Below are 23,496 nucleotides of genomic sequence, written 5' to 3'. Positions count from 1 at the left end.
CTCATAATATTAATTCAGATAAAACCATCTTCATTTATAATTTTCATGCAAAGTAAGAAAGATTTGCACATACTAATGATAGACTTTTTTTCTAATCTTGCTGTTGCTTCCACTATTATTACTATTGTTTGTTCACTATTTAGTAGTGTCTAACCTTATCTACTTGTCTTTATGAGGAACATTTTTATTTATTGATGAACCCTGCCTTCTCTGTCCACAAAAGTACCATAAGAACCATAGCCAATGAACAGACAACTCCTGCTGGATGTACTATTGCTCTGCCTTATATTTAAACATATACTATATCCTAAAGTTTGTTTTGTTTGTCTCAGGTTGTGCGAAAACCGGAGGGGTGCGTTTTTCAGAGGAACACCACCATCCTCACCACCATGCAGCCCATGCCTCTTCACACGTGCACTTCGATGAAAAACTACACGACTCAGTTGTCATGGTGATGCCAGAGGATGATGGGAACTTCATGGTCAAGGTAGGTCCTAAATTTGACTTGATATATGTGATACGGTGAAATGTTTTTCTTGTTAGATTGACATGTTTTTCTTGTTAGATTCCTAGATTATTTAGGGCTCAAGAGGTAAATAAAAGGTTAGTTTTCTTCTGAGCATTCACACTTCTGTGATTGGCTTAATTTGCTCGTCTATTATTCAGAGCAAACTACAAGCTGACAAGTTTGGAGGAGTGGGCGGGGAAAAATAGACGACATGTGATGTGTTTGTGATGCAGCATTATTTCGTTTCAGTTCAATGTGCATAGTCGCCATTTTGAGGACTATTTAAAAGATAGAAGATTTTTGTTTTGAATTGTAAATTGGGGTGCTGATCTTTTATCACAGAACACAGAAGTAATGAATATCAGTAAAATGTTCTTTCCAATTATGTAAACAAATATTATTGGTCTCAAAACTAAATTTATCGTTTCATATTTGAATGTATGACCCGCTTGCTGTAGTTTGAAAGCTTTTTGGATATTTTTGATCAACTCTGTCAAGTTTAAGTCTGTGCTGTATTTTCAGACACTTTTTCACCCTTGGATCTACTTAACTTGAAACTTATTAACTACAGTTCAGCAGTGATACCCCTGGTTACACATTACATCTGAAGTACCTACTACGTCAAGAATTTACAATTAAAATTAAAAGTCTTAATTGAGTTAGAAGTGCAGCAGTCTGGCAGTCGTGTTTGTGCATAATAGCGTATCGTTAAATTGTTTTATAATGCAATCTTTAGAGAGAAAACAACTGCGATCCTAGACTAAGTTAATTTGCAAAGAAACTTCTCTTCCCAGACAATATCAAATGTGTCATCTTAAATTACATACAGTAGTTTATTACATATAGACTTCTCTCTAGCTGCAGAAATAATCCAGTATCATCAACCTATAGACAGATTATTTGTTTATCACAGCAGATGTACGTGCAACCTGAGTGCAGAAAGTGCCCAACGTTAGTGAGTGGGATACATCTTAATGGCCCATATGCGTTAAATGCAGGTGAGTGCGTAAAAATGATGAAGAAAAGTCTCAAACTACAGTAGCCAGACATCCACTCAAACCTGATCGATACACCTAGGCCTACACCCAGGAGAGCTTGAAATCTGCTGAAATCTTACAAGACACTGACAAGATGCCAGACAGGGCAGCGGCTCTGGGTAAAGCGGTGCAATTTGCACAGTTATCTGTATAATCAATCAAGTTTTTGTGGATTTTTAATTGTACTTTGTTGGGTAAAAATTATCATGAGTTGTCAGTCACAGTGGTGTAGTGTATGTGCTCTCTCCTGACTCTCAGTTAAGTGTGCACCAGTCTGTAGTCACAAACATACCTTGAGTTATGTTCTGTTTCATTCACACATGTTGCACACACAAATCCTGCAGATTCTTCTCTCAAACAATAAACCCTGTTGCACTTTATGATGTCATGTTGTAATGCAGGAAGTGCTCCACTCATTTCTGCCCTGGAATTGCCCATCTCTACTGAACAAAGGGTAAAAGGTGCCTGTTCATTTGAAGACTACCGTGTCATATCACAAGGTGGAACAGAGCATGTTTAGTATTAGTCTGTCTACATCTCCAAAACTCAAGTGTTACTCATACATGTGTGAATGAAACAAAACACAACTCAAGGTCTGTTTTTGAGGTGGTAACAACATTCTAACATCAAGAGTCAATTTTGTGTAATATAGGATCTTTAATCTCTAGCAATGTCTTACGCTTTCAAAATGAGTTAGTAATCTGTTTATAATAGCAGCAGTGACGTTACTGTGATGCTGCTGGTGCCTGGAGCTGATTCTGGCTGATTTACAGATAAGGAAAATGCAATAACATGTTAGACTGGGACAAAGCAGTATATTACTTTGAACTTTTATTAAAACTGTTCCCTCAATCTTCTGAATGAACATCAAATTTGCCGCAATTTTGGGATCTTTTGTTGTTCCCTCAGGCAAAGTAGTCTTTCCACTCTAGTCTAGTGTCTTGTGAATCGTGTCAAATAATATACAATGACAGATTATACTTGATGAACTCAGATTTTTTTGGTAAAGAAGGAAGTCAACAATTTGAAGTTTGGTAAAGTAAATTATACTGTTAGAACTAGAAGGATTACCTAATAATAAAAAACATATTATTACACAATCTGTAATGATGATGACATTATACTTACTCTTACTTCGGGATTTTTACACTGTCCAAACTTGGGGACGTTACAACCTGTTTTAACTGATTTGTTGTACTCTCCAATATAATGTCTATATGTATTTCTATACGATTGACTGTCTGTTTTATTTCTTAATGTAATTCTGAATATAGTGTATCCAGTTACATAAGAGGTACTGCTGCAGTAACAATCTTCAAAGCCTATCTCACAGCTAGCTAATCTCTGCTGTGGGCAATAAACTCACAAGGCAATGAGATCAGTAATTCCCTGAGCACTTGCAGCTTCCTGAGTTTTAACTGCAAAGAATATAAAGAATTTATTTATTTATTTTTATTAAAGGTGCTGTACCTGATTTTTACTTCCTTAAAAAGGTGAAAAACAGAACTAGTTTGCAGTGGTCCAAAGTTATTCTTCACTTACAGCATTCCTAATTATTCTCCATTTCAAAAACCAAAGCATAGTTTTGCAGTCATGGTAAAGCTAGCAAACTAAAGCACTTCCTGATTATCTGATGATATATTTTGACCTCAAATACCTGGGACAGAAAATTGGGAACAGGGCCTTTAAGCATCAACGATTTTATGAAGTTAACAATAGCAGCTGTTTTGAATCGTTGGTGACACATGGAAGCCAAAGGTGAAGCGTCCAAACAAACCAAAACAAACATGGTGATACTGACGTACTTCAGGCTGTTTAACATCAATAATGACTATTTTGTTTGTGAAAAACATGCAAAAGATATGAAAATGCTTTTGTGGACAGGACAAGATGCTTTTCTCTCAACTGGATGTAGCAAAAGTTAGATTTTTTGGCTTGTTCCACTGTTGTGATGCTTCGATCCAGTCAGATTGAAATAATCGTCATGACATTCCATGTTTTCCGATTGTATTCAGTGAGAACCATACCAGATAGATAATGTGTAGAACTCAATTCAACCTGCTACACATTTCAGTCTGGCATGAGGGAGTTTACTAGAGATGGTCCAATATGTCTTATGTTGTGATGTGCTTCAAAAATACTTATAATTCAGGTTTCTTCAAGAGGCTTTAAAGTGAAGTCAAGTACTTTTCAAGTGGGGTGCTCATTTCCTGATATTTTTTTGAGAGGGACTGGCAATAGAAGCAGTCTTACTTTAAACCTACAATATTGTTGTGTTTTAATTTGTTTCGGAAGTCATTGTAAAGTAAGACTTTAAAGAAATGGTTTGTTTTGTTCTTTTTCATATCCAGATTCTTTTGTAGGGGTACCATCAGTTCAAAGGGCAGTGCAATATGGTCTAAAATTTGCATCAAAAAACAGAATTGGTACATTTTAAATGACTTGTTATGTTCCATAATTATTCCTCCCTTGCCTTGCATTTCAAGCATCTAGTTATTTACCAAAATTTGCTCAAATATAAGGAAAAATATCAGGTTTAGGGAGAACTGCTGACCTGTTCCTATTCACCGTATTCCTGAAGTTCCTGTGAGCGTGGCCATCATCATTCGTGCTGCTTCATTTTGTATGGGGCTGCTGATCCTACAGCAAATACGTTCTATGCCAAGGCTCCTAGAGAATTGGTGCAGTGTTGACTTGTTGGTGCACATGAACAGTGAACATTCTGCACAACTGAACCTACTTCATGCAATATTCAGTCTGCAAAACTTTTCTCACTTTCATCGTTGACATGAATGGGATCACCGTTTAGGTTTAGGAGAATTTAGTGCTACATAGCTTCAAATCTGACACAAACATGAGTTCAAATATCCATCCAATCCATATATCGATATATCCATAAGGTTTGGACTCTGCCCCTGTCCCATGCACTGTGTCCACACTGCAGAGATTTTGTACTTATCGAAATTCAAATATTGACCGAATAGTAAGAGAGTTAGGCTTTCTTCAAAGTCTTAAGTGGGCTAATAATACTAGTAGAAGAGTTAAAACAATATATTAGTAAATGGCTACTGTTTTGTCTTTAGGTGTTTTCATAAAATTCACACTTTTAAGGCAAAAAAATATATAACTGCAATGTGCTTTTTTTCCACTATGCCCCAGTTAGCAGTCCTGTTTGAGCCTACATGAACAAAGATACGGCCAAAATATTCAGTAAAAACATTTCAGTTCTTAGTTTATTTCAAATGACCTATAAACTTGTGGCCTTAAGATGATGCACAGTTGTTTTTCAGAGTCCTTGTAAAGAAAATGAGTACAGTTTCGTTAGTGCAGCCAGACGGACAGAAGGGATGGTTGCCATAGAAACATGATTTTAAGGGGGGTTGAGACGTGTAGGATGGAGCGGGATACATACACAAGATTTACATTTTGAAATATAATCTTCAAAATTGGTTTTGTGTAGAGGTTGGGATTTAATGTCAAAATGATTGGAGAAATCCACCATGTTTGTGCTAAATTTCAAGATGCAAGATTTCAACATTATAAAGATGCATTAGACAAATCAATATTAAATGGTAAAGAACCATACAGTAATCATTAAGGATTATTATTGTTGAATGAACAAGTATGAGTAAGTGTTTCGCTTCTTAAACTCTTCATAGGTTTTTATTTAGAGTTGTCTAAAGTATTGACAATCAAGTACCAGCGGTGGGACCAAGTCGTCGTTTTGCAAGTCTCAAGTAAGTCTCAAGTGTTTGACCTCAAGTTCGAGTCAAGTCTCAAGTCAAAGACGGCCAAATCCAAGTCGAGTCTCGAGTCACTGGCCCATAATTCCACATAAGTCAAGTTCAAGTTGTCTTCTTTGAGCTTCAAGTCATTTCAAGTCTTTGAACCAAAGTAGCTTAGATTTTTGCAGTTGATATGATTTTTAAGATAAATTGTACTTAAAAAGTCATAGTATATTTATATATGAGTATTTTTAGAGTATGTAAGAGAGAAATGCAAATTTTACCTTTTAAATGTCTTGACAAGACAAGACAAGAACAAATTCAGATTTAAAAGTGCTTCTCAAGTCCTAGTCAAGTCCTAAGTCACTGACCTTCAAGTCCAAGTCTTAGTCCATGTTATCAAGTTAAGTCTCAAGTCCTAAAAATAGTGACTCAAGTCTGATTCGAGTCCAGGTCACAACTTGCAAGTCCCCACCTCTGTCAGGTACTAATCAATACCAAAACTAATATCAAAACTAGATGCTCATTTGCATAGTTATCAATACTAAAGTTACTTTCACAGGACAGAAGTACACCTTTGCTGAACAGCTTCAAAATCTTGAGCTGTACCAGAACAAGTCAAAACCACATACTCTTGTGTGCCCATGTACCGCTCTGAAACTATACCTGCATGACAGAGGGATTACACAGATATAAGACCAAGAGTTGTATTGTCATTGTGTTATCAAGTTTATTCCTTTAGTATCTAAAATCGAGTTTGAAATTTTAGTAATGTGACTATAAATATACATGTATGTACATATTTTTTATCTATCGATTCAAAAGTTAATTGAGATGAATGGTCAGAAGAATAACAAGTTGAAGCCATGTGTTTTCTCTAGTACTTCTGTGGAATAGTATTATTCTTATGTAATACTTTGGTTGTTTTATATTGACAGTGATTTTTCAGGCTTAAAAACTGGCACGGTGGAATACACAACACGTTTTCTGTCACTGTCACAGCTCGTGTTTGTGTTAAGCAGGTGTTTATTTATCAGCAGCAAAACAATAGAGGAGCTTTGGATGAATTAATGTGACTGAGGTTAAAAAAAATTATTGTGTTACTTCTTGACCTGTTAATTATTTACTTGAATAGGCCTACATCATTCTTTTTTGTCGTGACTATTAAACACTTTGGTCCACAGCTCTGATTTAAATGCTGGAATTGTCTTGTCCTGATAAAATATGTGACATTTGTCGGAATAATAGCGCCGTTGTTTTGGAGGAACTCTTCTGGGCGTGTCTGAGGAGTTACTCATGGATGACATCATGATTTGTGTGAAGTGAATGAATTTGCATTAAAACAAATTTTCAACTTCCAGCACGTCTAATACCCACAAAATACTAAAGGCAAGAGAAGACGTTATTTATTGCTTAAGGTCTCATGACTGCAACAACTAATCAAGAAGGGCAAACTATTTAAACATCTCCAAGGCAAATAGTGTTGATCTGACAATTGGACTAGAAGGCAGGTTGTTAATTGGTGGAGGAAGGCATTGAAATAATTGGTACCACCGTAATAACTATTCCATAATTAGTTCAGTAAAGCAGGAACAAAGACAATTCATAATGACCAAGTTTATTAAGATTAACCTTTCTCCTAACCTAAACCCTTGATTTAGTAAGCCTCAAAGGCAGTCAATCAAAGTCTGGGTAAATGTAAAAGGTGGATGGGCATCTGGTCAAATTTACGTGAAAGCACTAATTATGCAATGACATAAACTTGCGTCTTTGTTTTTTTCAGATGTAAATATGAAAAACACAAATATGACACAATGTAAGTCTAGATGTTGCAGAGCATAGAGGGTTTAACAAAGAAAAATTCATGAGCACATAATTGCACAATGGCAGGGAGAGGATAGAGAAGAGACGGATAAAAACAGAGGAGACGTTGGAGAAAAACAGCAGTGACGATAATCTTACAGCCTCTACATCTCCCTACATCAGAGAGGAGAGGAGTGATACACCACTATTCACTTAGAATTTGGAGTATCACGGTGTCAAATGTTATTGTCACCATTATTGTGAGAAGAAACATCACAGTTTAAAAAGGCTGTGCCCAATTTTTTTTGGTGTAATACAGTGGTCCCTGGTTTATCACGAGGGGTACATTCTAAAAATAACCCACAATAGGCGAAATCCGCAAAATAGTCAGCTTTATTTTTTACAATTATTATTTAAGGCTGTAAAACCCCTCACCACACACTTTATACACTTTTCTCAGTCAGGACTGTTAGACCCTTTTTGCATCCTTCTTAAAACTTATTGCTGCTGTTGTCCTTATGTTATTTTCCTCCTTCTTTATGTAACGAACCGAAGATTAATTTATTCCGTAATGCCGCCCTACAGTCGTGTAACTTCTACCTTCCTTCAGCATGTCCAGAAGTTCTACTTTTTGTGCGTTGGTTAGCATCTTCCTCTGCCTTTTAGGTGCGACTGCAGGAGCCTTTGTAGGTGCAGAATTTCATTGAAATTGTGGATTTTGTCGGGGAGAAAACTTGCAAACATACAGCACTTCAGAATCACACTGCTAGCGATCGAACATTTATGTAAATTTGGCAAACTGAACCACTAAGCGAGTGTGATGTCGGCGTTTGGCGCCGCTCACATGATGCTCGTGGTGACAGGAGTGAATCTGGAGCCAGGCTCTATGTTATGAATAGGATTTTTTGATGGACAAAACAGCTAAAAAAATTCAGGATCATGTAGAGCGGGTTAATATGAACATTTTAAGACCAAAATTACAAGGTTCACAGCAGCAGTTACATAGAGAGGGGCGACAAGATCCTAATGTAAGTCAATTGGAGCCAGGGTCAGAAGGAGCCGGAAGAGCCTCCTGGAGAACTTCCTATTTGGCACACGGCAGCTAGCTCATTAGCTATGTCCACTCATATATACGGTCTATGAACTGAATGCATTCTGTACTGTACAAGAGACACAGCACGGAGGAGACTGATTAGCGATGGTCTACAATCCCTTAGCCAATCGAGACGCAGGGTGAGGAACACAATGTTCATATGCGCATTGTGTAAAAAAGCAAAACTCTGCTGTTGGGTTGTCTGAACATATATGGTTAACTAGTGTACTTAAATGTAAATGGGTAAATTAAATTGTAATTGTAAAAGCAGCAATTGTTGGCAAAATCAGACTACTGGGCGCTTTCTGCATCTAATAATGAAATATTTTATTGATTACTAACCCAGAAGTAAGAGATGGAAGCAGCGCTATGATTGACTGTTTTGACGGTTCACCCTTGTTTCACCTTGTTGTATGAAAAACCTGTTCCAAAAGCTGTACTGTGTACTTCCTGTGGTTTGACAATCAGGCTGTACAACATTAAAATGCTGTGCACAATTTCTCCAGGCTTTGAACTTGTCATTATATTAAGCTGTACGTACAGTCAGGAGCCCTATAGTGTTTGTCGCGCTTATGAGAATTATTTACTGGTGCGGCTTTATAAGTAATCCTTTGTATATGGGGGCGATGCAATGCTTTCTTTTCCCTCTACTTAAATCTCTCTCCGTTCATTAGTGCCTTTGAGCGCCCCTTTATTGCAGTTTGGATTTACAAAGACGTTCAAGCACAATGCACAATATATTGCCAATTTATTAACACTACCCCCAAGAGTTAAAGCAAATAACATGGATTTTTATTTAATTATGGCTTGAGAGGATGAAAAAATAGCTAGCCAGAGAGATTTTAACCATGTTATAATGCTGTTTCCTCATTAGAAATGTACCTAGAGTTGTAGTTTGCTTCATTGACACTGGTTTGAAGAATTTTGTGCAGTAGTTCTGCTCCCGTGAGCTGTCACAAACCAGAGACTAGGACGGTTTGAATTTTTCTCGGATTGTTTCATTACTGATACAAGTTGTTTACAGTTTAATTTAATGTATATCACATTCATTCAGACACATTTATTCAAGTGTGTCCTTTAATATTTTGTTCCATCAGTTATTTTGTCCCCTTGGAGACTCTTGAAATGAATGTTCCGCAGTATGGAATATATCTGATCTCCACAGATCTGACCTGTGCTATGCCAAGGTGAGGTCACCTACTTGTCCTAATGGAGACTTATTTAACAATTTAATGCCATACTGTGAAACATTCAAAGTAATGACATCTTATGCTATGTAACTGATTTATATTTGTGTCTTGGATATTGAAAATATTTTAACCCTTCGGTTTTTATGTGCAGGTTGGTTTCTTAAAGACACAGCACAAATATGAAATCATCTTCACGTTGCCGGAGGTTCCAGCTTTGGGGAAAAACGTGTGCCCCGCCCCTGTTCCGAGCCCACATATGCGGATCACAGACCTCACGCCTCTGCCTGAAGGTGAGAACAGTTTATTTTCACGAGCTAGGACCACACCACTACAATAGTTCACAATTAATATAGAGCAAAGAGACTGATGTTGCTGGACAGGCCTGTATAAATTGGGCTTCTGGGTAATTAAAGCTGTGGCGAGATGTGGGTTGTTGGAGTGGAGCTGTACAATGTGGAGGCATCGTCCTCCTCCTGAACCTCAGTCAATCATGTTAACTCCCATTAATTTAGCCAAATCACTGAAAGCTGTGCTTACAATGCTTATTTTTTTTGGAGCATATGTTTGTTGACCTCGCCTGACTTTAGAATTTTCTACTCTTATGTAACTTTTTAACAAAAATATTTTTACTCTAATCCATCTGTAGACATTACTGCTAATTATTTTTGTTTTATCCATTTCATGATATTTAAATATTGACAAAATCTGTTGCATCAGTTTATAACCACAGCGTTCCCTGTTCCTGTCTACGTAGTCTCTAGGTTGTAAGCCAATCTTAGAACAGCCAGATCTATATTTAACACTCATTTCAACATGAATCTAATGGTTTTAACTGAATCAGGCCATCGATGTGGAACTTAATCAGTCCATGGTCACAGTTTTAGCCATCAAATCTCAAAACGAGTTCTATATTCAGCTTCAGTGGCCTGGTACTGTATTTTTGCACTGTCACTTTCCATTTGAGTTTTCTCATCAGTTTTCATAACCTTTTATGTAGCCCAGTTAAAGGCGCTGTATCAGATACACTGTATTGTGTTAAAAACATGAACAAAATCTTTGTATCGGTCAAGACAAAAAATCGGGTACAGCTCCTTTTGTAAAAATTATATCAGCAAGGACATCTGGTATAAGAGAAAGTGTATCAAATTATAATTCCTATAACAGCACACTAAAATACTTTATTTTGCAGGTTTGCAGTGAAAAGAAAACTAATTTATGTAAACCTTTATTTGCTGGAATCAATACTCTAAAGATGACATCAGTGTCCACTTTGTGCCAGGCTAAATCTAAATCGTGTTATTGACTGTCTAGCTTCAGTCACAGCCTTAAAATCCCCCATGGAGACTCCTCTTGTGTTTAATAAAAGTCTGTTTGCTTATCAGTCAGCTGTACTCACAAGTCTGCTGTGTTGATCTATCAGCTGATTTATATTCCAGGTCACACAGTTTAATAATAAACCGTGCCTCACTCGGGGTTGTTGTTTTGTGTTTGGGGCAGGGGGTCTTAGGGTGACCTGCGAGTACATGGCCCAGGAGGAGGGTGTTCTGTGTGAGGAGGTGCTGCTGCTCAGTGAGACCAACGAGGATGTGTGCATCAAGGTCAAAGTTCATGCCAGAGTTATGGGTAAGGAGCACAACACTTCGTACATAAGCCTGTCATAATAAATACTATTATTGACTTATTGTTGAGCTGATATTTGGCTTGTTCCTGTGTTCCATTACCAATATTTATCAATACCAGTACTTAGTTTTCAAAATCCATGGCCATTCCCACAAACTAAAGATCAGAAATTTTCTTTTCACTGAAATACAGTTGCTCAAAGTTGCTGTTCTGGATATGTTGAATAATTTCTATTTAGTTACTTCTCAACAGATGACATTATGGTCATTAAAGCTGTATTTAAAGCTTATATAATTCATTTATTGTAATTGCAACATATTTCACCCCTCTGCCAGCACCCAGTTGTGTTGTACACTAAAATCAATAGTTGTTTAGGACTAATTCAGGAAGTTGTTTAATTTGGCACCACAAATAAAATAGGTTAGTCATTAAGGCTTTGTTTTCTGTTTTACACCAATGGCTGAACTCCTGTTGACCACAGGAGCCACATGAACATGGCAAATCATTTGGTTACAATTCAAATCTTGTACTTGTAAACTCACTGTGTGTATGAATGTATTGTAGTATATTGTATGTATAAATACATAAACCGTAGTATGGATATAATTAATCATATAATAATAATAATTTATTTGTTTTAGGTAATGTCTTGATTATTAGCAGTTAAGTTGAGCTGATATGTAACTTGAGCTGGTTTTCTACATGCTTAGAGAATGTTAATAGAAATTAAAAACTATTATACAGTTATAAAGGATTTTTTGACTGTTGATAAAAATAGAAGTTGTGGAGTGTGGAAACTTGTTGCTTTTCTGTTTTATTTATGAATGCTGATTTGTGTCAGTAATTAGTCTTACTCCCTCCCAGAGGAGCTGGAAAAAGGCAGTAGCACTGATATAATTCATTAGAATTACATTAACCTCCTTCTTTTTGTCAGTAAAGTTGACCCTTTTGTTTTCTGATCTTCTAAATGTAGTTTTGTGCTGCCATCTACAGGCTGTCGCATTTCAACACCTAGTTTTACTAGCTCACATTGAATGTCTCAGTGTTATCGGTTACAATATTGTTTAAAATAACAAAGACCAGATATATGAAGTATTTGGTATTCATAACATTAATTGGAAATGTGGTTGTGGTGTATGTCTACACACTAGTAAAACTCACTAGCAAACAATAAATAAAATAAACTAGAGGATTTTCTCCTGCCCTGTTGAGTATATTTCTGCAGTGTTGTGGCTAAATCAGTATCGCTGACAGATTTGGATGTTGACAGATGGACACTGTGCGGTCCAGACTGTTGTGTGCAAATAGTATTGGGTGTGCTCATGTGATAATTTCAACACTGGTCTGGATTGTTTATTTTTACCTCTGGAGCGTGAGCTCAACATCTGTGCAGATGTTTGTGGTTTTGAGATTAACTAATTCTTAACAGGCTGTTGTTTACACACACAGATACTGCGACTGCTGTTGGATCACAGAACAGAACATTCTTCCCTGTCTACAGTTTTACTCACCACTATCTACACTTATGTTAAGTTGTAGTAAATAACACTTGATTACACATTCATAAATGTGTAATTAACTCTTATTTATTTACTTTTTAATAATGCATGATGGGTCAAATTATATAAAAAATACTAAATCAAACGAGCAGATTATCTTTACACACACGGCTCCATGTTGCCACAAAGTTTTTTGCATATTTGATGGCCACTTCATTAGCCATGAAAATAAATTATATAAAAAATATTAAATTTTATTGTAAATTAAAAACAAGAAAACATCCTTGTACACACATGACTCCATGTTCAGATTTTCAGATAATTTTATGCAGGAACATGCGGTGAACATGCTGCATGTTTGATTGCCAGTTCATATAGACATTAAATGTTGGAAAAAGTGCTATACTTTTGAAATAAGTCATTGGAGAGGGGAAAAAGAGATTTTTTGCATTGGCCGGGAATCGAACCCGGGCCTCCCGCGTGGCAGGCGAGAATTCTACCACTGAACCACCAATGCACTGGTTCTTTGCTATAGGGCACGTCTAAGGTCTAGTACGGCCTATCCATTAATCATGTCATCAGCATGTTTCGAGGTTTTTTTGCCTGCTTTTCACTAGAATGAACAGTGTGAAGTTGATTCAAGTGTTTGATTGACAAGTTTAAACAGTTGAGCATTTTTTAGTTCTGATACGAAGGATTTGTTTCTCACAGAGTTTGTGTTGCCATTTCGCAGAGTTCAGTGGGAGTGTGTAATTTTGTGAAGAGGAGGATGGGGGGAGGAACAAAGACTTCAGCAGAGCAACAGGACTACTGAGGGACAGTGTAATAGGCTAAAGCATTCAGTTAAAAGTAAAAATATGTTCAGATTGGTACTTTGGGCATTTGTGAGTCTAATTAGCAATGCACAGGTGCTGCAGAAGATGTGAAAAAGGATTTCTGCATTGGCCGGGAATCGAACCCGGGCCTCCCGCGTGGCAGGCGAGAATTCTACCACTGAACCACCAATGCATTGATATTTCACTCACGTGCAGGTTGAACGTCAATCCTGGGGCATAAGAACGTCATCAACATGTTTCTTTGAACTGCAACTGACTTGTAACTAGCGTTCAAATGTATCTCCTTACAGCTCAGCATCATCAACCAAATCATTGATTTACGTCGTAAGTTTTGCCGACTTTTCACTCAAATGAAGAGAGTGAAGTCAGTTGAATAAAGTGCTTGACACGATTAACCAGATTAGTTGATCTTTTAGTTTTAATACAAATAATTTGTTTCTCTGAGTTTTCAGGCAGTGTTGCCACATGGCAGAGTTTAGTGGGTGGGCGGGTGTGTGTGTCGAGGCTGGAAACTGGAGAAAAGGGGGGGAGGAGCGAAGACTTGAGCGGAGCAACAGAACTACCGAGGGACAGTGTAATAGGCTAAAGCATTCAGTTAAAAGTATAAATATTAAATTGGTACTTTGAGCATTTGTAAGTCTCATTAGCAATGCAGAGGTGCTGCAAAATATATGAAAAAAAGAACTGTTCTGCATTGGCCGGGAATCGAACCCGGGCCTCCCGCGTGGCAGGCGAGAATTCTACCACTGAACCACCAATGCATTGGTGTTTTGCTCATGGGCAGGTCAAAAGTCAAGGTCGGGGCGCCTATTTAAGGACGTCATTGATGTGTTTTGTGAACTGCAGTTGACTTACAACTTCAGGTCAAAAACATGCTTTAACCTCTCATCACAACAACCGTATCATTGCCCAAGTCATTGGTTTTGCCGGCTTTTCACTCAGATGACCAGTGTGAAGTCAGTGGGTTGAAGTCTTTGAGAAGATTGAACAATTGAATAGCTTTTTTAGTTCTAATATGAACTAGAAAAGCACTCAGAAAGCGCAGACCTCCGCCAAGGACTACCCCCATTTTTTATATAAATTGCGATAAAATCAGTCTTCTGGATCAGATCCGGATCAGCCTTTGGAATATGAAAGAGGATCCCATTGTCCATCCCTGAGTCAAATTTCATGGGGTTTGGTCAATAATTAACCAAGATATTGAGAAACAAAATTTTTGGCCCCATTTACCACAATGTTAACTAAAATTTCAAAGTGATCCAGAATCTAGGATTTCTTCCGGATCACCCCCAAAATGAAATCACTTCTTCCTTTTCACATTTCCAACAAATCCTGAAAATGTCATCAAAATCGGTCCATAACTTTTTGAGTTATGTTGCTAACAGACAAACAAACAAACAGACAAACGCCGGCAAAAACATAACCTCCTTGGCGGAGGTAATAACTTGTTTCTCCAATTTTTGGGGAGAGTTGCCACATGGCAGAGTTCAGTGGGAGGGCGGGTGTGTATGTGAAGAGGCTTTGAACTGAAGGAAATGGGGGAGGAGCAAGGAGCAGAGCAGAAGGACTACTGAGGGACAGTGTAATAGGCTAAAGCATTCAGTTAAAACTTAAAATATGTTCAAATTTGTACTTTGAGCATTTGTGAGACTGATAAGCAATGCAGAGATGCTGCAAAATGCATGAAAAAAAGTACTTCTGCATTGGCCGGGAATCGAACCCGGGCCTCCCGCGTGGCAGGCGAGAATTCTACCACTGAACCACCAATGCATTTACACCAAGTTTTTGGGAGGGATGAATGTGCAGAGTGGGGTTGCAACTTTTCAGTCTTTGGGAATATAAGACAAAGTCTTTTTGCCCATTATCAAAAATGCCAAAGACTGATAGATTGCACACCACCCATGTCACACCCTAGCTGTGCCTTGCCTGTAAACATAACCCCTGGCCCTAACTCCTAAATTAACCCTAACCCCAAATGCAACACTACCTTAAAAGCTAACCCTGACTGTAGCCCTAGCCCTAATCCTAGTCTCAAATGTAATCATAACCCTAGTCCCAATCCAAACTCTAGCCCCAGCCCTAACCGTAACCACAGACCTATTCTCTGCCCTAACCTCAGCCCCAACCCTAACCATAGCCCTAATCCTTGTAACAACTGTAGCCCTAATCCAAACCCTAACCCTAACCCTACACCTTGCCTTAATCCTAACTTTAGCCCTAACCATAACCCTAGACCCATCTTCTGCCCTAAGCCCTAGCCCCAACCCTGACTCTAGCCCTGGCCCTAACGCTGGCCCTGTTCATGTTTTTTGGTCAATGTGGCTGCTTGTAACTGTGGTCATAAGGTCTGTGGTGCCTCTTGTGGCAGCAACCCCCAAACCCGGGGATGGACACCAGAAGTAAGAGATACCATCAGGCTGAAGAAGCTTTATTGAGCCTTTTTGGCTTGTGGGGCTCCTAAGGCAGCTGATGGATGCCGACGGGCCAAGCGTACTGCAGCTCATGGGGTAGCAGGAAGAAGAAGCAGAGATCCTCGACTGGGGATGTTTTTGGACAGTGGAAGGAATACTTTGAGTATTTCCTCAATCCCACTGTTACATCTTCCAAGGAGGAAGCAGATGTGGTTTGCAAGCTCCTTGGCCACAAGACTCCAAGGGTGGACAAGATCTGTCCTTAGTGTTTTAAGTACCTGGATGTTGTGGGGCTGTCTTGGCTGACACGTCTGCAACATTGTGTCGAGGTTGGGGACAGTACCTCTGGACTGGCAGACCGGGGTGGTGGTCCTTCTGTTTAAGAAGGGGAACCAGAGGGTGTGTTCCAACTACAGGGGGATCACCCTCTTCAGTCTCCCCGGTAAGGTCTATTCCAGGGCACTGGGAGGAGAATGAATCCAACCGATAATCGAACCTTGGATTCAGGAAGAGCACTTTGGTTTTCATCCCAGCCATGGAACATTGGTCCAGTTCTATTGTTTCCATCAGGAGCTTGAAGTTTCGTGGGAGTTTGCCCAACCAATCCACATGTGCTTTGTGGATCTGGAGAAGGCATTTGACCGTGTCCCTCAAGGGGGGGGGGTGCTCTGGGAATATGAGGTTTGGTATTTTATCACAAGAGCAGGAGCTGTGTCCGCATTGCCGGAAAAATCCATGAACAGAAATTCTAGGCATAGTAGGGCCAGACGGTGTTCAGGGATCACAGGATTTCATCTCTGCTGTTTGTGGATGTTGTCATCCTGATGGCTTCATCGAGCCATAACCTGCAGCACGTGCTGGTGCCAAGCTGGGATGACGATCAGCTCCTCCAAATCCGAGGTCATGGTTCTAGACTGGAAAGAGGTTGTTTGTTCTCTCCAAGTGGGTGGAAAGTCCCCTGCCTTAAGTGGAGGACGGGGGGAGGAACAAAGACTTGAGCAGAGCGACAGGACTACTGAGTGGAGTGTAATAGGCTAAAGCATTCAGTTAAAAGTAAAAATATGTTCAGATTGGTACTTTGAGCATTTGTGAGTCTGATTAGCAATGCACAGGTGCTGCAGAATACAAGAAAAAGGTCTTTTTGCATTGGCCGGGAATCGAACCCGGGCCTCCCGCGTGGCAGGCGAGAATTCTACCACTGAACCACCAATGCAGTGATGCTTTGCTTAAGAGCAGGTTGAATGTCAATCCTGGGGCTCCTAGTACTATAAGAACGTCATCATGTTTCTTTGAACTGCAACTGACTTGTAACTAGAGGTCAAAAGTATCTCCTTACAGCTACAGTTTTACAGCTCAGCATCATCAACCAAATCATTGCTTTACGTCATAAGTTTTGCCGACTTTTCACTCAAATGAAGAGAGTGAAGTCAGTTGAATAAAGTGCTTGACACGATTAACCAGTTTAGTTGATCTTTTAGTTCTAATACAAATAATTTGTTTCTCTGAGTTTTCAGGCAGTGTTGCCACATGGCAGAGTTTAGTGGCAGTCCCCTGCCTTAAGTGGAGGAGTTCAGGTATATCTGGGTCTTGTTCTCAAGTGAGAGGAGGATGAAGAGTGAGATTGACAGGCGGATCAGTGCAGTGTCTGCAGTGATGCAGTTGCTGTATCGATGTTGTGGTATCGATCATTGTGGTGAAGGAGCCGAGTTGACAGGCAAAGCTCTCGATTTACTGGTCAATCTACGTTCCTATTCTCACCTATGGTCATGAGCTTTGGGTAATGAGCGAAAGGACAAGATTGGTTGAAATTAGCTTCCTTTGCAGAGTGGCTTGGCACTCCCTTAGAGATAAGGTGAGGAACTGTGTCACACAGAAGGAAGTCAAGAGTAGAGCCATTGCTCCTCCATGCTGAGAGGAGCCAGCTGAGGTGGCTCAGGCATCTGTTCCGGTTGTCTTCCACCAGAAGGAGTTCCTGGGGAAAACCCAGGACACACTGGAGGTACTACGTCTCTCGGCTGGCCTGGGAACTCCTCAGGATTTCTTTCGACGTGGAGGAGGAGTGATTGAGCTTCTTACCCTATGTCTAAGGGAGCATCCAGCCACCAACCAAATTATGAAAGCTTGTATCCACAATCTTGTTCTTTGGGTTATTACCCAAACTCATAGGTGAGGGTAGAACCGTAGACTGACCAGTAAACCAAGAGCTTTCCCTTTTGACTCAGCTCCTTCACCAAAACAGTCTGATAGAGCAACCACTGCAGATCAACCTCAGCTCAGGCTCCTTCCCCTGAGGCGAGGTGAAGTAGTTACTAAGCCTTCTTAATAAATAAAATATATAAACTTTTTTCTTATTATAAAGTCTTTGCTCATTCATTATTAAGGTGTTATTATAATATGTAACCTAAGTACTTTTTACCAGTAGTTTTAATACTTGAATTATTTCTATTTTATTTTTGTGTTTCTTCTATTTGCAGACCGGCACCACGGGACACCCATGCTTTTGGAAGGTGTGCGATGCATCGGGGTGGAGCTCGAGTACGACTCCGAACAGAGTGACTGGCAAGGATTTGACGAATGACAATCTCCTCTTAACAAAAGTTAACATAAACATAAACCTGTGGAACAACTTTCTCTTTAAAATGCTGTTTACAACCATTTTAAGGCGGCATAATTGTTAGGACTTTTCACTTCACTTATTTGCTAAACCAAAAGTACTGTTTAAGGGACATTATCTCCCATCTTCTCCACGTGCTGTTCCAAATTCAATGTGCTTTGCTTCCTTGAACCCTAGAGGGCAGCAGTGCTTTTTGCATACACGCAGCTCGACTGTTACTGCACTTGCAATTCAAGTTCAAACGTATGAATGACAGGCAGTGGTAACGTTGTATAGTAATTACACTTTAATTAACCTTAATAAAATGCAAAATTTTCATAATGAACATATTGTTTTTTAGGCTTAGTAACTACTTAATACCCCAATCTCTTACTTAAGTAGTTACTAAACCCCAATAATTATTTATAAACTATTTACTCCTTATGTATTAAAGCTTTGTTCATGTTTATTAAGGATAAATAAGGTGTAGTTATTATGAAGTGATACCCAAGCATTTAAGGTTAGAGAATATTTTCAAGGAACAATATATTCAAGACTTGTATTGGGGAGTTTTAACAGTCCAATTGTCCAAAATAGACCATTATTGGCACTATAGAAGGCTTTAAGAAAATTTAATTGGGACAAAACTGTTTTTAGTTTGCTCACTTTCTAAGTTATAGTATCTTTTAATTATGGTTAGGTGTGTCCTGAATGAATTTAACTGCATAGTAAAAAGGTGAAAAACTAGATGATAGGGTCAGTACATTTTTATACAAGTACAAGAGCGGTTATGATGCCAAAGGAACTTTTTATTGGTGCTAGATGGATTAAATACAAATAAGCATTTTTAGTATTACATTAATATAGTTACTGGCACAGATCTGGCATAACTTAATGAGCTTTGGCAGGTGAAGCAAGTTTAACAATGTTAGCAAAGAAATGGAGAAACTGCAGTAGCGCATCTCCCAAACCTCTGCAGTGGTCAATGTCTTTTTGATTTTACTACTTGATTTTACTTCTCATGTACTCTCAAAGTTTTGATATGATAAACTTTTGACAGTTTTCAATCAGAGGTTTTCAAAAATATACATAATTTCCGTCCCTCAGTTTGACCTTACAGGTTTTTCAGAGTTGGTAAAGAGAAAAAAAAGTCTTTCATGAAGCCTTCACAAAAAGTGCCTTTCATCAAAGCCAATTGTCTTTGTTGACATTGTTGTAGTAATATTTTCCTTTGCTTCACTTTTATCATTCTCATTTTCTCACAAATATAAATAAATCTGGTATCAAATTTTTCTGTTCAGTTTTACATCAAAAGTGCCAAGAATCTGTTTGTGTGAACTGTCCTAACATATTTTTCTTTGGCTTTGTTTGCGACACACTTTGAAGTAAAAAATAAGTCTTCTATGTAGATTTGTTCTGATGTTTGCTTAGTTGTAATAGGCCAGATTTCAATGTGTCCCAACTAAAGTGCTATAGGAACGTAGTGGTTTATTTGTTCTTTGTTGAGTGTGGTTTGAATTTTTAATGTTGAAAATGAATAAAATTGTGTTTTGACTTTGGGTTGTGTCAGTTCTTTGTAGCACCATGAGGTGGCAGTGTGCATCGCACAAACCTGTATCCACAAATGTCAAACTATTAAAGGTATGTAGGCTAAGTGATGGAGGTATAATATAATTATCTCATTGGATTTATAAATGTATTGTTATAATGAGTCTTATTGCAGTACAAAGTAAACATTTAAATAGAACAGATTTGTTTACATTCTGCGGCAAAACCCACAACAACGTCATCCAAGTGGCCCATTTTTGTGTAATAAGGCAATAAGAAAATCCGTAGGCTATTGATTAGGCCTATGTATTTTCCCAACATAGCATTATCACTACTAGTAGAAGTATAAATACTTAAAGGGAGGTTATTTGGCAATACCATCATGATCACTTGCAAACTCATAAAATGTTCATCATAAACCTAAAAGTCTTGAATCATACTTAATCTGTTGATTTGATCTGCACTAACACCAAAATTATCGGAAAAGTGACAAATTTAAGATGTATTATATATATTTCATAAATTAGTCTAGTGTGAATTTTACTTGATAAATGCTAGAGCGCTTCTGAAAATGAATCCAAGTTTCTGATCGTCTCCGTGTCTTTTTTTAATCCGAAAATGAAGCATGAACTCTGCATACAATTTCAGCGCTCGTCCCGCGCTCAGCAACAAACCAAAGATAGAGTATCAGAGAAACAAGGTCTTTTATCGATGAAGTACATTTTCTATTGTAAGATGTTTTTAACTTCAGTCAGTCTAGAATAAATGTGTGCGTAATGGGTGTACGTAATATTGTCTTTTGTCTCCATGATTCCGTTATACAAGTAAAGGAGACGGGGTGCATTTAGAGAATTTACATCGAAGAAGAAAAAACACACACACACAAATCCAGTGAAGAGAAGTGTGGCCTTTGTATTGAAACTGCCATGATGAGAAAAGTAATAAATGAAGTTAGTATTACTATTATAAAGAAGATTTACGCACCACACATGATGCTCAAAAGTGAAGTTTAGCCTGTAACATTTTGAAGTTTGTCCACTTTTTTTTTTTTTTTTTTTTTAAACTCCAGAGCAAATGAAATGGAACTGAGCCCAACAGTTTTTCAGCAAAAATGTGCCACTTAAAGACTTTTTTCTGTTTTGTTAAAATGTATTTTATTTTCTTAAAAAACAACTATACATTTAAATCACAAAGTATCTTTATAATTAGAGAAAGTCACGAAATAGTGTTAGGATAGTTTTGGATAACATTTTCATCATCATTATTTCCATAACATTTGTAACAAAATATTACATGATCTGATACAGGGCAAGTCTTTATTTTAAACTGCTAATAATACCAATGCAAACATATCCTATGTTATGAAATTTTCACCCTGTAGCACGTGATGAGAGAAGAGACAGTGGTCATATTATCCACTGCTCACTTCATTGAGTCTGTTCCTAATCCACAGCTCCCGGAGAGTTTAGGCGACATGTGCATTGTCCAATTCAATATGTGCAAAACAAGATCCTAATGCTGTAGTGTCTCATAGTCCATAAAATATGCACATGAACTTGCTCGGTTCATTTCACGAAGAGGCTAGGCTACATAAAAGACTACGCTACGCGTTCATGTGATCAATGCCGTGCGCGTGTTGGCTCGTCTTCAACAAATATTACCGTTCAATGATCCGATCCTCGCTGTGCATTAAATGTTTGCCATTCCTGCGCAGATTTGCGTGGGCTGTTCACTGCTCAGGAAGGTGTGAACTCTGCGTGGCCCGCTGCCCTCGCATTGACCCTCGGGATTACAGTAATCTCTGTTGATTGATCTGATTGATCAGATTCATGTCCACGGGGCCGCGGTGCGCACGAGGCCGCGGCACCAGTGCGCACACGGTCCAAACGGCTTTCACTAGCGCGCAGTGACAATCTGCAGAAGACAGTGAGAATGGTGCTGCTGCTGCTGCTGCTGATGATGATGATGATGATGAAGGGGCGGAAACTGTTCAAAATCATAAGAAAAAAAAAATCACAAACTTTATTAAAGCTGTGTTTTATCCACACGAATGAGAATTGCCACGCTCCTTTGTCCAGGCTGAACAGAGGCGAGAGCAGAACAGAAACGTACAAAAAGGTGCCTATTTTCAAAATGATATTGTCACTGAAACAGAAGGCTAAAGAGTCTATAATCAGTCATATCGCTTTGTGTTCACTTAGAATGTAATGGAGGAAACGACTTTAGTAAGCCAACATTTTCAGCACACAGGAGAAAAATTACGCTCTATAAAAAGATTAGCCCAATCTAAAAAAGAAACAAGTTCAGTTTCTATTTCAGCTGGCAGCTACTCCCCCACCTCTCTGGAACCAGGTGAATGACAAAGCGCAGACAAATCTTCACTATTACCGCAACAAGTGCCAGCAGAAGACTACCCCCAAACTCGATGCACTCCACTGAGACTGTTTACATCCACATAGTATCAGCAGCTCTATAGATTGTACACATGATGTCTCCCCTCAATAACTGTTCACTATAGTTTCCTCAATCTCTTTGGCTATTCGTATAGATTCTCTGCTATTCTAAATTAGCAGATGTCAACGCTGCTTCCAATCTCACTTCTTTTTTTTTTTTTTTTACTATAGACCGTGCCCATACTGGAGAACAAAAACAAGAGGCATGTTTGTCCAATATTATGTGTGCCAGAATCAACAACAACTGGACTGAAATGCTGAAATCAAGGCTAAAATGCGGAGGGCTGGAGAGGAGAGGCAGAGAGGGGGACAGTGGTAGCAATCAGCCTCTCTTGTCTGTGGCCCCAGCGTATGGTTTGATTGACAAGCTCTATTTAGCGAGCGGGAGATTAGGCAGCAGCTGAAAAGACGCAGTGTGCCATAATTACGACACAAGGAGCACAACAAGACGCACACGCACACAAGACGCAAGACTATAATTATATAATCTGCCGCTAAATGGCTTTCTGCTCACTTTTTGCTGTGATGTTTTACTTAAAGGCAAAAGGAAACACAAATATTTATGCCCCAGTGGTGACAACAGCAGCAGCAGCAGTAGCAGCCTGATTTAGGGAAGTCAATGTGAGAGCGCTAGCACCTGCTAACAGTCTCCCTGCTTTATTTACACTGTAGAGAGCAAAATGATTTGGAATTGTAGGGAAATGTAGGGATAGGCTGTAATAAGTTTGGCAGGGCGTAAAAAAATAATCCATATTTTGGAACCTGTTGATTTGTAAATCAGTGGGCAAATAGATAATGGTTTGTATTTAATCTATGTTAAGATAACAAATACATGCCTTATCTTATAAATGCTTTTGATTCTAAATTACATTTTGTTCACTGTTTTAATAAAGATTTAATGCCTTAGAAGCGGCTATTGGACTGGCAGAGGTGGTTTATGATAAACTAGGAGTTTTTACACATTCACATGGGAGTGAGTTATTAGGATATTACAGCATTTCGTAACATTTATTAACCCTTGATCCAAAAATACGCTGAGGCTGTAGGACATTAAAAATGCATTTTAAACTTAGATAAATTGAGAGGTCTGAGAAAGGGCATCTGATGTAACGCCAAAACTGCTCTATTTGTACATATATTTCGTGGAACAAATACAGGCTTTGTTGTGTTTTATCTTATA

The 23,496-nt window shown here is 38.6% G+C and overlaps 1 protein-coding gene, 1 long non-coding RNA gene and 5 other non-coding genes across 7 annotated transcripts in view; 1 reads left to right on the top strand and 6 right to left on the bottom strand.

The window, feature by feature from the left end:
- Positions 1 to 19,874, top strand: part of LOC110170786 (adipose secreted signaling protein) — a 35,218-nt gene extending 15,344 nt beyond the window's left edge. The window contains exons 3-6 of the mRNA XM_020936485.2: positions 333 to 487; positions 9,508 to 9,646; positions 10,854 to 10,979; positions 18,197 to 19,874. Coding sequence (XP_020792144.1) covers positions 333 to 487; positions 9,508 to 9,646; positions 10,854 to 10,979; positions 18,197 to 18,300 — 524 coding nt within the window. The 3' untranslated portion in view covers positions 18,301 to 19,874. The remainder of the gene's footprint in view (positions 1 to 332; positions 488 to 9,507; positions 9,647 to 10,853; positions 10,980 to 18,196) is intronic.
- trnag-gcc (transfer RNA glycine (anticodon GCC)) lies at positions 12,922 to 12,992 on the bottom strand. Its single transcript has one exon. It is a non-coding gene; the product is annotated as a tRNA-Gly (tRNA).
- trnag-gcc (transfer RNA glycine (anticodon GCC)) lies at positions 13,413 to 13,483 on the bottom strand. The gene has a single exon. It is a non-coding gene; the product is annotated as a tRNA-Gly (tRNA).
- On the bottom strand, positions 14,002 to 14,072 carry trnag-gcc (transfer RNA glycine (anticodon GCC)). The gene has a single exon. It is a non-coding gene; the product is annotated as a tRNA-Gly (tRNA).
- trnag-gcc (transfer RNA glycine (anticodon GCC)) lies at positions 15,011 to 15,081 on the bottom strand. The gene has a single exon. It is a non-coding gene; the product is annotated as a tRNA-Gly (tRNA).
- Positions 16,865 to 16,935, bottom strand: trnag-gcc (transfer RNA glycine (anticodon GCC)). The gene has a single exon. It is a non-coding gene; the product is annotated as a tRNA-Gly (tRNA).
- Positions 19,875 to 21,106: 1,232 nt separating the features above from the next.
- LOC129409751 (uncharacterized) overlaps positions 21,107 to 23,496 on the bottom strand; it is a 49,121-nt gene continuing 46,731 nt past the window's right edge. Inside the window, exon 8 of the long non-coding RNA XR_008632550.1 lies at positions 21,107 to 21,849. This is a non-coding gene — a long non-coding RNA (uncharacterized LOC129409751). The remainder of the gene's footprint in view (positions 21,850 to 23,496) is intronic.

This window comes from Boleophthalmus pectinirostris, unplaced genomic scaffold (genome assembly GCF_026225935.1).
Source record: "Boleophthalmus pectinirostris isolate CB_2022bp ecotype Guang Dong unplaced genomic scaffold, ASM2622593v1 HiC_scaffold_20, whole genome shotgun sequence".
Lineage (NCBI taxonomy): Eukaryota > Metazoa > Chordata > Actinopteri > Gobiiformes > Gobiidae > Boleophthalmus > Boleophthalmus pectinirostris.
Note: the sequence above shows the minus strand (reverse complement) of the source record. Positions and strands in the feature narration are given on the sequence as shown.